At 39.9% G+C, this 14,075-nt stretch overlaps 1 protein-coding gene across 1 annotated transcript; it reads left to right on the top strand.

Annotated features, from left to right (window-relative positions):
- The first annotated feature begins 1,570 nt into the window (after positions 1-1,570).
- LOC118432724 (zinc finger protein 239-like) lies at positions 1,571-4,843 on the top strand. The gene is made up of 2 exons (XM_035844335.1): positions 1,571-1,937; positions 3,778-4,843. The coding sequence occupies exon 2, from the start codon at positions 3,781-3,783 to the stop codon at positions 4,423-4,425; it is 645 nt and encodes a 214-aa protein (XP_035700228.1). The 5' UTR covers positions 1,571-1,937; positions 3,778-3,780; the 3' UTR covers positions 4,426-4,843.
- The last annotated feature ends 9,232 nt before the right edge of the window (positions 4,844-14,075 follow it).

Here is a 14,075-nt window from a genome sequence, read left to right on the forward strand (position 1 = left end):
CTGATTTTGAGGTTGTGAAACGAAGAAGACTGTTCGATTGATCTACCAACCTGATGAAACTATATACGGGGGTTCAAGGAATACTTTCCTTCTTTCGGGATAGTATTGTGAACATTGACAGAAAAAATGTAGTTCATCTTTCACCGTATGTCCTGTACAATATTTACCATCGTCAACGTCAACGTCTGCTTTCAAATATGGTATACAAGAAGGACTTATGTGAGAAGTAGCTTGAATAGTCAGTTATGAACATTAAATTTGATATACTTCAAGGAACTATTCATTTATTTATTTTATTTTTAAAAACAATGCAGGCTGCACGAAGAAATCCCTTGACAGTTTATATTGTCCTGCGCAGAGAGCAATGATTTTTACTCAAATAGCTTTCGGGCAGGAAAAAAATCACCCCAGAAGATAGATAAGGCCACGTTGATTTGATTATATTAATGACATTCGCGCTCGCACCAATTTTCGGCCATTTCCAAAAAAAAAAAGTGAAAGTACAGAAAGAAAAAAATCTTTTGTTGGTTGGGAAAGGTACCAGTACAGACAATTCAGGTCCAGAGGATCATTTCCAGGTCCGGACATGAACCTGGACCTGGTTGTCTGAGGAAACTTGAGAACTGGCAATGCTCAAAACAATGGTAATTGGTCAACTTTGCTACAAACGAATCTGTTTGGTGGATTATTGGACTCCAAATGGCTGCCGACATAGTGTGTCCATTTTGATGTTTTTTTCAGGTCTGTTTTTTCGGATTGTCCAAGAAGAAAAAAATGTTTTGCACCCGTATGATGTACTGGGCCCTACACCTAACTGTTGGTATACCATACTATGTGTGTTTAGCCCTATGTTCAACCTTCCTGGCCACTTCCATTTCATACTGAAGGCAACTTTTTTTTTTTTGGCCAAACTTTATTTTTTTTTTATTCGCTCGCTCGCATCAGTTTTGGAGTTCCCGGAGGATGTCATCCATAGAATCAAATTAACATGGCCTAAGGTACAATAATAGGATTTATGTTTTTTTTTTTTTTTTACTTTTTTTTTCTGCAAAACTAGTCCATTGCCTTTTCGTAAACATGCTTGAGCAGTAGTTCATAATTGATCATTTTGATATTAAAGATATCTAACCTGCTACCATAAAAAAAATTTTAAAGAAAGCTTTTTAAAAAAGCTGGCTGGTGCTTATTTTGGGGATTTTTGAAACCGGGGGCTGGGCAAAGAATAAAGCATGTGTTTGCCGTTACGAATTATTGTTGGTAACTTAAATGTTTGATGAGTTTTTTTAGGCGTGTCTGACTTATGGTATCGCCACGGGAGGCATCGGGTATACGTAATCTAAAAAGAAAAAAAAAGAAAAAACAGCGGGTCTTGGGCCGTCATATTCGGTCAGAGGATGGGCGAATACGTTAGCCAACAAATGCGCTAAAATGTTTTGCATGTCGTCCAGGAATTTTCTTAAAATAGGCAACTTTCAAACTTTTTTTTGGCCAATTTTTTAGTGAAAAAGGACTGTGCGGGCCGGAGCTGGACCGTGCGGGCCGGAGCTGGGACGTGCGGGCCGGGGCTGGAGTTTAGCGGGGGTGAAGAAGGGCTTGATCCATGCATCCATGCAAAATGCATCCATATCCATTGAACATGCATCAATTGAAAGACCCGCTTCTCCCGTCTCAAAGCTGGTGCTACGCACCAGCAAAATCTTGGTTAGCGATTGACATTCCCTCGAACGAGTTAACGGTAAGGCAAATAGGTTGAACCTCAGACTGGGAACTTACCATGACTCTTTTTAACATGTTGGCGGGAGTCAAATATCTGGGACATCAGGAGAAGGTACTCACCTTTGACCTGTACCACTTCACCTCTAAACCCCTCGGTACGACGGAAGAACAACAGCCGAGCGCCGGATTTAACGCGAGGACAAAAACGTCATAGGAAGCAGGTAAGACGTAATTACAAGCTGCCCAGTATTTCTATATAGAGCTTAATAGTTTGGGGTCGGTTCTGTGGAAGAAACCAGAGAAATGTTGGAAGTTTATAGGACATTTCTGGATGTTAAGGAAATCGTTCAGGGGGAGGGGGCGAGACCAAACTTGCCCCATCATCACCTCCGAAAATCATACAGCAGGGAATGTTGCTGTTTTAGTAGGTATGGAATACATAGCACCATATAAGGACATTAAATGGTTTTCAAGGGACACGTGTAAACATACAGAAGTGAACTGTGAACCAGGCAGGGGATGGGGCTTGGGATGATGGCTCGGACATTTTTTTTCAGGTTGTTGAAAAAAAAAAAAAAGGTTTTGGTATCATCTATTTTTTCCAGTTTCTTTAAACCTACTAGTACTATAACAGTGTTAGTAACATCTGTATTGATAACAGAAGAAATGTTGGAATATGTTCTATAGATGCATAATATTTAATTTATCACCATTAATACTACCTAGCAAAGTTCAATTTTTGTAAGAAAAGCAAAGTATCCAAAAAGAGTTTGGCCGAAACTGTACGACCAGATCAAATAACTACAATTGATTGAAACGATTTGTGGGGATAAAGAATTATATATCGCCTCATCTTTGCGACATCATTGAGCAAATGTAAACAATTTTTCTTCCTTTTCAATACACGCAAAATTGCAAGTACAAGGACATGTATGGATGGTGGGCATAAGTCAGCCATGCACCAAACAACATCCTGCCAGCATATGGTATAATCTTGTACAGATACTGAGAAATGTTTCAAAAATTCAATAATGCAGACACAATGGCACAGGCAGTGCTGAAAATCCTTTGCACGTGGCATCAGGGGGATGGTTGACAGGGAATGCCTACTTGAAATTGGAAAGTCATGTTTCGACGGGCATGTATGGAATGTTAGCCCAGCATGTTCCCAGGCATGTATGGAATGTTAGCCTGGCATGTTCCCAAGCATGTATGGAATGTGAATATGGTAGAAATGAAGGGGGGGGGGGGGAGGCGAAACCAAACATACGTGCCACACTCATGACCTCCGCCCGTCATGTAGGAGGCAGAATGGCCGCTTTGGAGGATGTGATGTAAGTGGCGTTTTGGAGCGTGTGAGATTATCAGTAATGCCATGTAAGGCCGTTAAGTGGTTTGTAACGCTCACATGTGGAAATACATCGAAGCGACTTCTAAAAGTAAGGCATTGGGAGAGGAGACCTTTTACTATTTTAGCCTGTCTCATTTTCCAAAGCAGTGGGCAGATATTTGTATCTTTGACTATTGTTAGATTCTGCTGTTTGTTAACTAAATCAGTTTTCATCAAATTTCAGTTTAGTGTAACAGTAGGGTAAGCTGACGTCATAATTATGTCACAATATAATCTTTGCTGCTCTAGTATATATAACTTTCATGTCTGTTATGGTATGTCTTTAATGGCTGTTATGGCGGTAACTAAGCTTTAAGCTTCAAAACAATAAAGTTTATTAGTCTGTAAATTTCTTAGAGAAATATTCCATGTACAAGAACACTAGTATATGCTTAGTTTTCTGATTTTTGAGTGGCCTATTCCACCTTGTCCCCCCCCCCCCCAACGACCTGGAGTTTAAAGCACCTGGTATGTGGGTAGATAGGATTGTAAGGGCTGACAGAGAAATTATTGCACCTTACTCTAGCTAACAAAATTACCAAAATTCAAGAAAACCTTTTTTTTTCACATGCCAAAGTTTGGTTAGAATTATGCGCTTCAGTTAAGCTCACTAATTAATAATTTCCCAATATCACGATGAGTTAAAATGATTTCTTTATCATTTTCATTAGGACATGGCAACAGCAGTACATGAGTCTCACACCAAAGTGCAGCAGAACTGCTACGCTGGCTCTCTCATCGAGGTTCCTCAGCTTGACTGCGACAGCAAAACAAGCAGTGCTGAAGACCGGATCGCAGAACAAGATGTCAACTTGAAGAAATCTGGTGAGAAACACTTCACGTGTGAGGAGTGTGGCGGCAGTACAGCTCGAAATAATAACTTTTCTGTACACATGAGAACCCATACAGGTGAGAAACCTTACAGGTGCGACCGGTGTGACTATTCTGCTGCACGGAAACCCCCATTAGAAGAGCATAAAGGAAAACACAGTGTTGAGAAACCCTACAAGTGTGGGGAATGCAGCTACAAAACAGCTCAAAAACACCACTTATCCAGGCATATGAAGACTCATACAGGAGAGAAACCCTACATGTGTGGGGAATGTGGGTACAGGACAGCTCAGAAGGCAAATTTATCCCAACATATGAGAACGCATACAGGTGAAAAGCCATACAAGTGTGACCAGTGCGACTATTCTGCAGCATTGAAATGCCATCTAGACCAGCATATTGCAGCAAAGCACACCGGTGAGAAACCCTACAGTGTGGAGAGTGCGGGTACAGAACAGCTTACAGGTCTGCCTTATCCACACATATGAGGATCCATACTGGGAAAAAAACCTACAAGTGTGACCAGTGTGACTATTCAGCAACACAGAAAGTCTATTTACTTTCTCATCTAGCAAAACACAGTGATGAGAAAACCTACATGTGTGGGGAGTGTGACTATTCTACAAATCTGAAGTCTAGTTTGAACAAACATATATCAAAACACAACGGTGGAAAATCATATACGTGCGAAGAGTGTGGGTACAGAACATCTGTCAGGACTAACCTATCCCAACACATAAGAACTCATACCGGTGAAAAGCCCTACAAATGCGACCATTGTGACTATTCTGCTGCACAGCAAGCTCACTTGGATACACATGTGGTAAAGACACACTGGTGAGAAACCTTACATGTGTGGGGAGTGTGGGTACAGAACAACAACAAAGTCTAGCTTATGCCAACATATGAGAAAAGTGTGACCGGTGTGACTATTCTGCTGCACGGAGTGGTGCCTTGGCCCAACATCTAATAACTCACACTGGTGACAAACCTTTTAAGTGTGGGGATTGTGGGTTCAGGACAGCTCACAAGTCTTACTTATCCAAGCATAGGAGGACCCACACAGACGAACCCTACAAGTGTGACCAGTGTGACTATTCTGCCGTCAGGAAAAGCAGCCTTAACATCCAAAACAGCCTTAACAGCCAAAACACACCGTTGAGAGACCCTATAAGTGTGTTGAATGCGGGTACAGAACTGCTCAAAAGTCTAACTTATACAATCATGTGAAAACTCATACAGGGCAAAAGCCATATAAGTGTGACCAGTTTGACTATTCATCAGCCATGAAATCCAATTTGATCAGGCATATAGAAGCCAAACACACCGGTGAGAAACCCTACATGTGTGGGGAGTGTGGATACAGAACAGCTTGTAAGTCTGCCATACCCAAACATATGAAAATTCATACAAGACAAAAACTATACGTGTGAGCAATGTGATTATTCTGCAGCACAGAAATACAATTTGCACAGGCATATATTGGCTCAACAAATGAGTGACAAACCGGTGACAAACCCTACATGTGTGGAGAGTGTGGGTACAGGGCTAGTGTAAAGTCTACCTTGTCCTATCACATGGAAATCCATATAGGTGAAAAACTCTACAACTATAAGCGAAAAATCAAGTTTGAACATGTAGTGTGACTATTCAGCAGCAAGAGAATTCTGTGAGAAAAGGCGCTTGACATCTAACCAGTCTCTTGTGGCTCCGCACTGTTAATCAAAACCTAACTTTCCCTGCGTCTCGTCAATGTAGCAACTTACCTATCATTTTTTTTTAAATCTTGTTCTACGGCAATGTAAACCCATTATACGTCCAGAAGAGGTGGCAACAGACTGAGAATTGAACGTATAGACAATATTGATCATTAGATTTTTATTTTTCCATAGCGGATATTGATTATGTATTTGAAAGCTTATTTCTATCCTGAATCTAAGTTTGAAAGAGATAGTTTAACATTTGACACTAAATTGTATTGTTATTTTCTCAATTTTCTGAAATGTAAAACCAAATTCAAATCAAACTTGCCAATTTGAAGAATTTTAAAAGTTTATAAATGTACGATTTGCCACATGCAAATATCATTGATGTTTAATTTAATAAACTATACACTCGTAATACATGTATCCGTATGCCTTTAATTAAGTTGAAGACTTTTAGTATGGACAATTTTTTGTGCAAATATTTTACACAATTAGCTAACATCTAGAAAACTAAGATTTCACTGACAGTGATACTAAGAATTTGTGCTTGTAGTAACTAACTGGTTCCCACGGTTTTTGACGTCGAGTACAGTAATTATAAGTAATTTACACTAGTGAAATATTACTGGTAGTCTTATCTCTTATGCTATTAAACTATATCAAATTTCCTTTTTGATGTTTTCTATGAAGATGTATTTACATATTTCTCATTCACACAATAGAATCGTTGTTAAAATTGACCACGATGCCTGTTATGATTTCATGGTCTTTATGGATGTGGTAATGTAGTAAGTTGTTTGCTTAACGCTAGCGCAGTAAGTTGGGTGAGCGGCTTGGCTAGTAATATGCTGTATTCCCACATACATGCGAGACAGTTTTTGAAAACGGAAAGCATATTCTCTCATTGGCTGACAGCTGTTTTTTTTTTTTTGAGGGTGGGGGGGTCCACAGGAACTAAGAGTGACGGTTAAAAGAGCAGGGTACATCCAGACAGGCAGTTTGGCTATTGGATGTCCCTGCGTACGATGATGGTAGTTGTAGTCACTTTGGTATGTATAGTCAAATGCGTAGACAAGTGATATGTTCTTATCGCAGAGTAGTTACATTTATATTAAATGACAGTTATAAGGGTTTTTCTTCTGTTTGTGTTTTCGTTTGTATAAGTAAACCCTCAAACCACCGTATGGGTCAAACCTGATCTCACGCGTATATCAATATGTGTTTGTACTTGTGACATTTCTGAACCGAAACAAAATTCCTCCCATGAGTTTGTGTACATTCCCTCGAACTTACATGCATAATGCAAGTGGGATGTTAAATTATTTCTCTGGAAACCATAAGATCTTTTTTTCGCATGGAAGATCGGTTTTTTTGAATTCCTTTTTTTTTTGTCAAGTCAAGTAAACTAAAGTCAAAGGTTATTGCACAACAATTGTCACAGGTACAATACAAGCCAAAGTAATAAGCATTGTATTACTAGGCAACTGGCTGTGTATTGATACAGTACATGCAGGTTTTAGGTTATGCAATATTAAAAGAAAACGCAATGTACTATATAGAACAAAGCGTTATAACAGACTACATTGTATACATTAATTTTATTCATGATATTAAGCAATACGCTGGTACAAACTAAAAGTAGTCTAGTACACGCACTTTCTGCTACATACAATATTGAACGGAGACACAGCGAAAGGCTGTATGTCTAGTATAGAGGTTCTTGTGTTCATATATTTAAGTCGTTATTATGATATTTCTTCTCTGCATGAATGCACAATGTATTGGCCTAGATATACGGAAACTTTGTAGGGACATGACATAATAACATGAAATAACTTCTTGTTTGTAAAAGGCAATATTTTACACGTATCGTCTGCAATTATTCAGTTCTTTCTACATTATAAGTTGGACATGAATACATATTCTTCTTTCTATAATATTGTGTCCATTCCATGTATTTCGGATTTTTATTTGTAGACAAACATATCAATTCTATAAGAGTGAACGTGAAAGCAATAGCGAAAAAAGTGTTGGCACAGGATATGTAACTTCATTAAAACATTTAGCCCTCGATGTTAACTGATTTGGTTGGAAAATGATAACGTCTTTTTGCACTCGCATGAGATCGGTTATAAAATGTTTTGTGTTTGTTTTGCTTTCTTCTGTTCGATTTATCACACATATAGACAAGTCTTTAAAATCAAATCATAAGCTTTAAACTAGTCAGGCATATGTACACTCGCCACGTGTCATTCATGCCACCTAGCGATTTATATCATTATTGCAGCAAGAAGTGATTCCTTCTGCAGTAATGTGCTAGGAGGCAATCTTGATCCATACGGCAGACTTTGATACCATAATATACGGCTTTCTGTGAATTCGACAGGATTGTCACTTAACGCAATTTTGAAGGTCTTTGCGGAATAATGCGTGTTTTACAGATCTCTTACAATCCACTTCTACTACACATTTGCCTATACATACCAAAGAGACTACAAACGAACACAAACAATTCCTACAATAATATTATACAGTAAAACCTTTTATCATTCGCATATTACGTCATGGATTGTATACATTCTGTACATTTTGTCTAAATTCTGTATATATATAGTCGGTTCTATAGAGGGCTGTGTATGAATGTGCGTTCGTCTGTGTACAACATAACTCAAGACTGCAAGTTTAATAAAGGGTCTCCTAGCGGTGAGGTATGGTAGTGCAACAAAGCATCAACGTTGGTGGTCAGAATTTCTGTAAGTTTCAGGTTCGTCATTCTTATAGATATAAATATAAAATTCATATTACTTCTTAATATGTTTGTTAGTAGTAGATCATATCAATTCCATACAATCCATCTAAATACTTAGTCGCCTCTGTGATAGTAAACATGATGTTAGTCCAGGATAGACAAACTCATTATGATGTTCCGTACTCAATGTATACGTGCGTTGACTTGTGGTAAGTCTCTTTGTTTATTGAAACATTTGAAGTTTGTTTACTTTATTCTGTTTGATTTGTTATACATAAGCATAGAAAATTTTAGGCTTTACAAATGCCATTGAGGCATGCGGACATTCGCCACGTGTCATTGAGGCCCCCTAACAACTCATGTCGCTTTCGCAATTGTTGGTCATTTCTTTTGCAATACTAACATGGACTGCTAGGAGGCATTTCTTATCCATGTAATACTGAGATATAGGTGTCTAGGTATTCAGGAGGAGTTTACGAAATTCACAACGGTTTAACGGAATACATACGTGGTTAGCATCTTACCACCTATGCGGCAAATACCCTGAGCCCAGAGGATTCCTTGGATGTAACAAGAATGGAAGAATGCAATGATTCAGTGCCGTTGAAACGTTGGTTGCTTCGCCAACATTGCTAACTATAAAAAGTAGATCGGATTTGTCGTGTTACAAGTAATTAAAGCGTTCGTGCATCATCACCGAGTGAGCTGCACCGAGTTCGAATTCAGCCAGACCAATTATTTTCTTATGTTTGAAAAACACTTTACAGAACTGCAACGAGCCAATGCTGTAACAAATATGAAACATACGAATTTTGCCAAATTTAGATGACTTTGTGCCAAATACAGTATATACAATTTCAAGTATTATAAAAATGTATGATAAGTCATTATATTTTGTATACACTTCAGTTGCATGCCTTTTATATTCCGTAAACTTAATATGATTGCTTAGGTACTCTGTGATTTTCAACAAGTAGTCAGCATTTGATAGGCAACCTCATTACAACATTTCGTCCTCTGTGTTGACTGACTTGTTTTGAGAAGAATACCGTCTCTTTGTTTTCGCATTATAGATCGATGTTAAAATATTTTTGTTTGTTGTTTTTGCGTTATTTTGTTTCATTTGCAATATAAAAGACTTTAAGCAGATTTCTAAAGCATTACAGTGGTCATTGGGGGATGCGTACAATAGACACGTGCCAATGATGTTGCGCCCCGAACTGTGCCTTTCCCCAAACCGTGCTTAGGCACGGTTCGGGGTAGTCCCCCCGTGTCCCAAACTGTGCCTGGGGCAAAAGCACGGTTTGGGACACGCAGGGACTGCCCCGAACCGTGCCCAATCGCGCACAGTTCTGGGCACACGGGGGACCTTGTCCCATACTGTGCTTTGGGGCGGAGCTTATTGTTTTTAGGGGAGGAGTCTTTCCAACGTGCTTTTTTTTTCCTGCAGCCCCGCCATCTTTGTTTTTCGGCGCGCTTGGTTGAGGAAGAATCAACGTAAATCACGCTCGTCTTGGAGCATAGAGTTGATGTGGCAAAAACGGACGGACGTCTTAGCACTAATTTCTACAACAATATCCAATAAAGGCTGTAGATTTAACCACAAGGCACAGTTCGGGGCAGCCCCCGCTTGCCCATAACTGTGCCTGTGTACGGTTCGGGGCAGTCCCCGCGTGTCCCAAACCGTGCTTTTGCCTAGGCACGGTTCTGGACACGCGGGGACTGCCCCAAAACGTGCCTAGGCACTGTTTGGGGCAAAGCACGGTTCGGGGCACAAACTGTGCCTCAGATTGTGCAGTGAGGTCTGACACAACGAACTGAATCATAGGCTTGGAGACTTGATCAAGGTGCAGCTGGACGTTTTCATATTTATATGTGGTATTTTGTAATTATCTAAATGGGATCCACTTTTGACGTGCTGAATTCTGTGTCTTCGATGCACAATTTTATGGATAAAAATCATATTGTGGGAATCAAAAAGATCAAGATAGTGTTTAACCTGCATTCTAATTTAATAAATTCCCCGTTATCTGTATATCATATTACATTCATCAAAATGACATTGCCCCTGTGTATTAACTTGCAACAAAAATAATTGTAATTTCAAGATTAACATTTGTTGTTCTTTTCTTACCTCATAGATAAATTTTTCCAACTCTCGAAACAAAATCTCGCAAGATCAAGCCTTATTTGGAAGCATGGGCGTGAATAATTAATCATCACTGTCCCGTCAGTCATAGTGATTGACAGCGCTTCTGGGCACAGACCTGGGCAGTCGGTCTGTGCCCCATGCCGTGCACGTATTGGGGCACAACAATGATTGCTAATAGCTATTAGTATATTTTCTTGCAGCAATTTGTGATTTTATCTGAAATAATGTCTTGAAATGAAATAAGGCAATTTTGATCCATACTTGGAACCCGATACTCTAGAATAAGGATGAAGAGTACAAACCGGGTATGCAATACAAACAAAAATGTAATCGACCTAAATTGCCATAATAGGACATCCACGGGTCATCCAGACTTGTAACGTTATACGATTTGCTACATCCAGTGATCTTCGTGTGATGGTTTTGTCATCCGTTACACTCACAACACCGCCCGTGCAGGCCAGGGGATATCGTAGCTTCACTCTGTTTTCATTAACCTGGAATCCAGTCTCGTTGTGGCAAGGCCTATCGTATTTTTTTCTTCTTTCGATAGTCCTTTTTTTATTGAAAATAACAGCAACAGTACAATTGTCAACCACTAAGACTAGAGTTTGTACAGGCCTATCGTAGTTAGGGTAGGCTGTCTACGTGGCAAGTGCAGCTCTCAGCCGCCGGGGGTAATTAATCACACACGGTAGGATTTTCACGCGATGGGACTTTGCCCAAAAGTCTTGGGACGTGAAAATCTTACCGGGTGTGAACGATTACCCGGCGGGATAGAGTCGCATTGGGCCCGTGCAAAGCCTACACTAACTACGGTAGGCCTTGCCACAAGGAGGCTGGATTCCAGGTTATGTTTTCAATGATAATCGTTCCGTTTTATTCCCGAGTAGACTCTCTTCACATGAGACAAGGTAAGGTGGATTTTGTACGTTAGTACATTTTTAGCGAGTGCTTTATAGACAAAAAGAAGAGAAGAGAGCCCAAACGTTTCCAAAAGTCAAAATTTTCAATACGTCTTGGGCTCGTTCTCATTTAAATGTCGAAATGCCTTCGCCTGACTTTACGCCTTGATATGGAGCAAATTATAGACAACATCACTGGTTCCTTAATTTTTCCGAAAACCCCAGTAATGTTTTACAAAAGATAAACCACAACATTCGTATAGGTTGATGGGTTAGAAGATTATTATAGCCACGGGTGGGATTTTACACCCTAAAAAATGGCTGTTACATATGTTACATTAATGCATATTTTATTTAAAACCATCGCAATATTCCTACAAGGTACAGGGCGGGCGCCGGTCATTTTTACCGACAAAATGGATATACAAAAACCGTGGCATTTTTAAAGATCTCCCAAGTGCAATTTTGCGTTCTAACGTCCGCTGGGAGCGCTAGAGAGAGGTGACTGTGGAAAAATCGCCGTCACGGCTCGGCGCCCCCCTCCCCACTTCAGTTTTGGTTAGTCACATCGTGCTGACGTTTTTGTTGTCATTTCCTCCAAGTAAACCATCAGTTATTGCCACCACAGAACCAAGAAAAAGTCCAAAACGCATGTAAATTGTAAATCGTCTCCGACAGGGCACAAGCCGCTCAGCCCCCACGAGCTTGTAAATGGGCGGGGCGCGCGTCTCGAAGCGGCAAAAATCTACTAGAAATCCAGGTAAAAAAATACTTTCGTGGTGTTGTTTGTATAGAGTGGCATCAGTTTTGAATATCAAAATAAGAAAGTAGCCTCCATTGAGCATATATTTATGGGCTCTGAGCCAATCAATCTCCCTTTTTTGGTAGGGGTGCACGGGTGAGAGATCTGCTTCGCTACTAAAACGGAAAACCAGTATCATAATTATGGCTTAAAGGACATTTCCAAACGGGAGCGCAGCGATTTATTGGTGTCTTGAATATTATTTTTCAAATTTGATAGGAGGGGGAGGGCCTAGGAAAAATATTTTGACCTGTGGGAGGACATAGGAATTTTTTTTTGACCCGACCCTCTGACGACCGCCTCCCCCCGCATAAATTTCGACCAGTCCCTAATCCGGTTCGGTGTCCAATATTCTAATCTCAAAGCAGATCCTACCATGGCATAAGATAGCACCAAACTGGCCAAGGAGTGTTGTCAGCCAAGAGGTGTGAAATTGTGTAGTAATACACACTCTTAAGCCAGCTTCACTCCTCTGGCAGCTTTTGATACTATCTTATGCTACCACAGGGTCTGCTTGGAGATTAAGCGCCAGAGAGAATAAATCATAGAAAAAGCTATCATGCAACAGAGAGGCTTTGAGAGGCTTTATTTGTCCATTAGCTGTGATACAAAATTGTACACTGCTAGTCTAGATCTTCCTGGACATCTATATATAAAAGTAAACATGACATAACGCAACACATACAAATATACTGGCAATTATTTACAGGGTAAATCATTCCATGTAGATATGGATCTATATATGAAAGTCTTCTTCATGGCATTAATTCTCGGTTTAGATAGTCTGTATGTGTGTTTGCTGGCATGAAGTGTCTTGTAACTGTGTTGCTATGTGACAGGAGACAAGTGGTTGAAGAGAACTGCTGGTTGCTGTGTTGTAACAATCCTCTGGGACTGAGACTTAGTGTTGGCCAGTAATCTTTGTTAAACACTCCACTGCCGTAAGGTTGCCCAGAGTTACCAGCAAAGATCTAATTTAAATATGATAATAAACTACTGTAATATTGTAATGAACCCAGAGCAGCCTGGGCCCTTGTTAATATGCAGTACTTTGGCTGATAATTGCCAGACCTTCCCCGCCCTCTGTCCCTCCTCTGTTCTGAATTTGAATCGCGCGCTAATTTCTTCCTAGTGAGATAATTGGTGCACCCCGTCATATGCCAACAGTAAAACTAGATAATAGGTATTGTATTCAAAGGACTTAAAAAGTTACTTTCCTTTGAAATTCTTTAGGAGTACCAAAACATGTAGGGCTGTAGGGTGAGAAAACAAAATATATATATATATACTATGTGATATTCAAGACATCAGTTACTGAGCCAAAATCTTTTACAAACGTGAGTTTGATTACCTACACATAAACAACTTGCATTTGAAGTACTACGCATAATACACATTCATATAACAAAGCAAAAATCCTCGAACGAGGCAAGTTCCCTGTAAAACGTTTGTCACTTGTGTAGACAACACAAGGTTGGGATTATTTCTTCACACTCTCTGACTTATACGAGTTTGTGTTTTCTTTCGTTTTGGTGGGACCAATGACGATCCAAAAATTTTTCGGATAAGTTTAAGTATGAGATCAATAGGATTTCAAACAGGTGTAGGAATTAGTAGGGTGAGTCAGAACAGAACAAAACAACATACCGACACCCGGAATGGAACCCGGGGCGGCAGATTACAAGTCCAACATGCAAACCACAACACCTATACAAGGTACACTGTTCTTGTGGTCAGTTTGACAGCGTTTGAACCCACTGTGACACTTTAATACTTCCCCTTTTCTTTTCAAGATTGGTCCTGGAATCTGTGAGATCGATTTTC

The sequence above is a fragment of the Branchiostoma floridae genome, chromosome 16, assembly GCF_000003815.2.
Source record: "Branchiostoma floridae strain S238N-H82 chromosome 16, Bfl_VNyyK, whole genome shotgun sequence".
In the NCBI taxonomy this organism is placed as follows: domain Eukaryota; kingdom Metazoa; phylum Chordata; class Leptocardii; order Amphioxiformes; family Branchiostomatidae; genus Branchiostoma; species Branchiostoma floridae.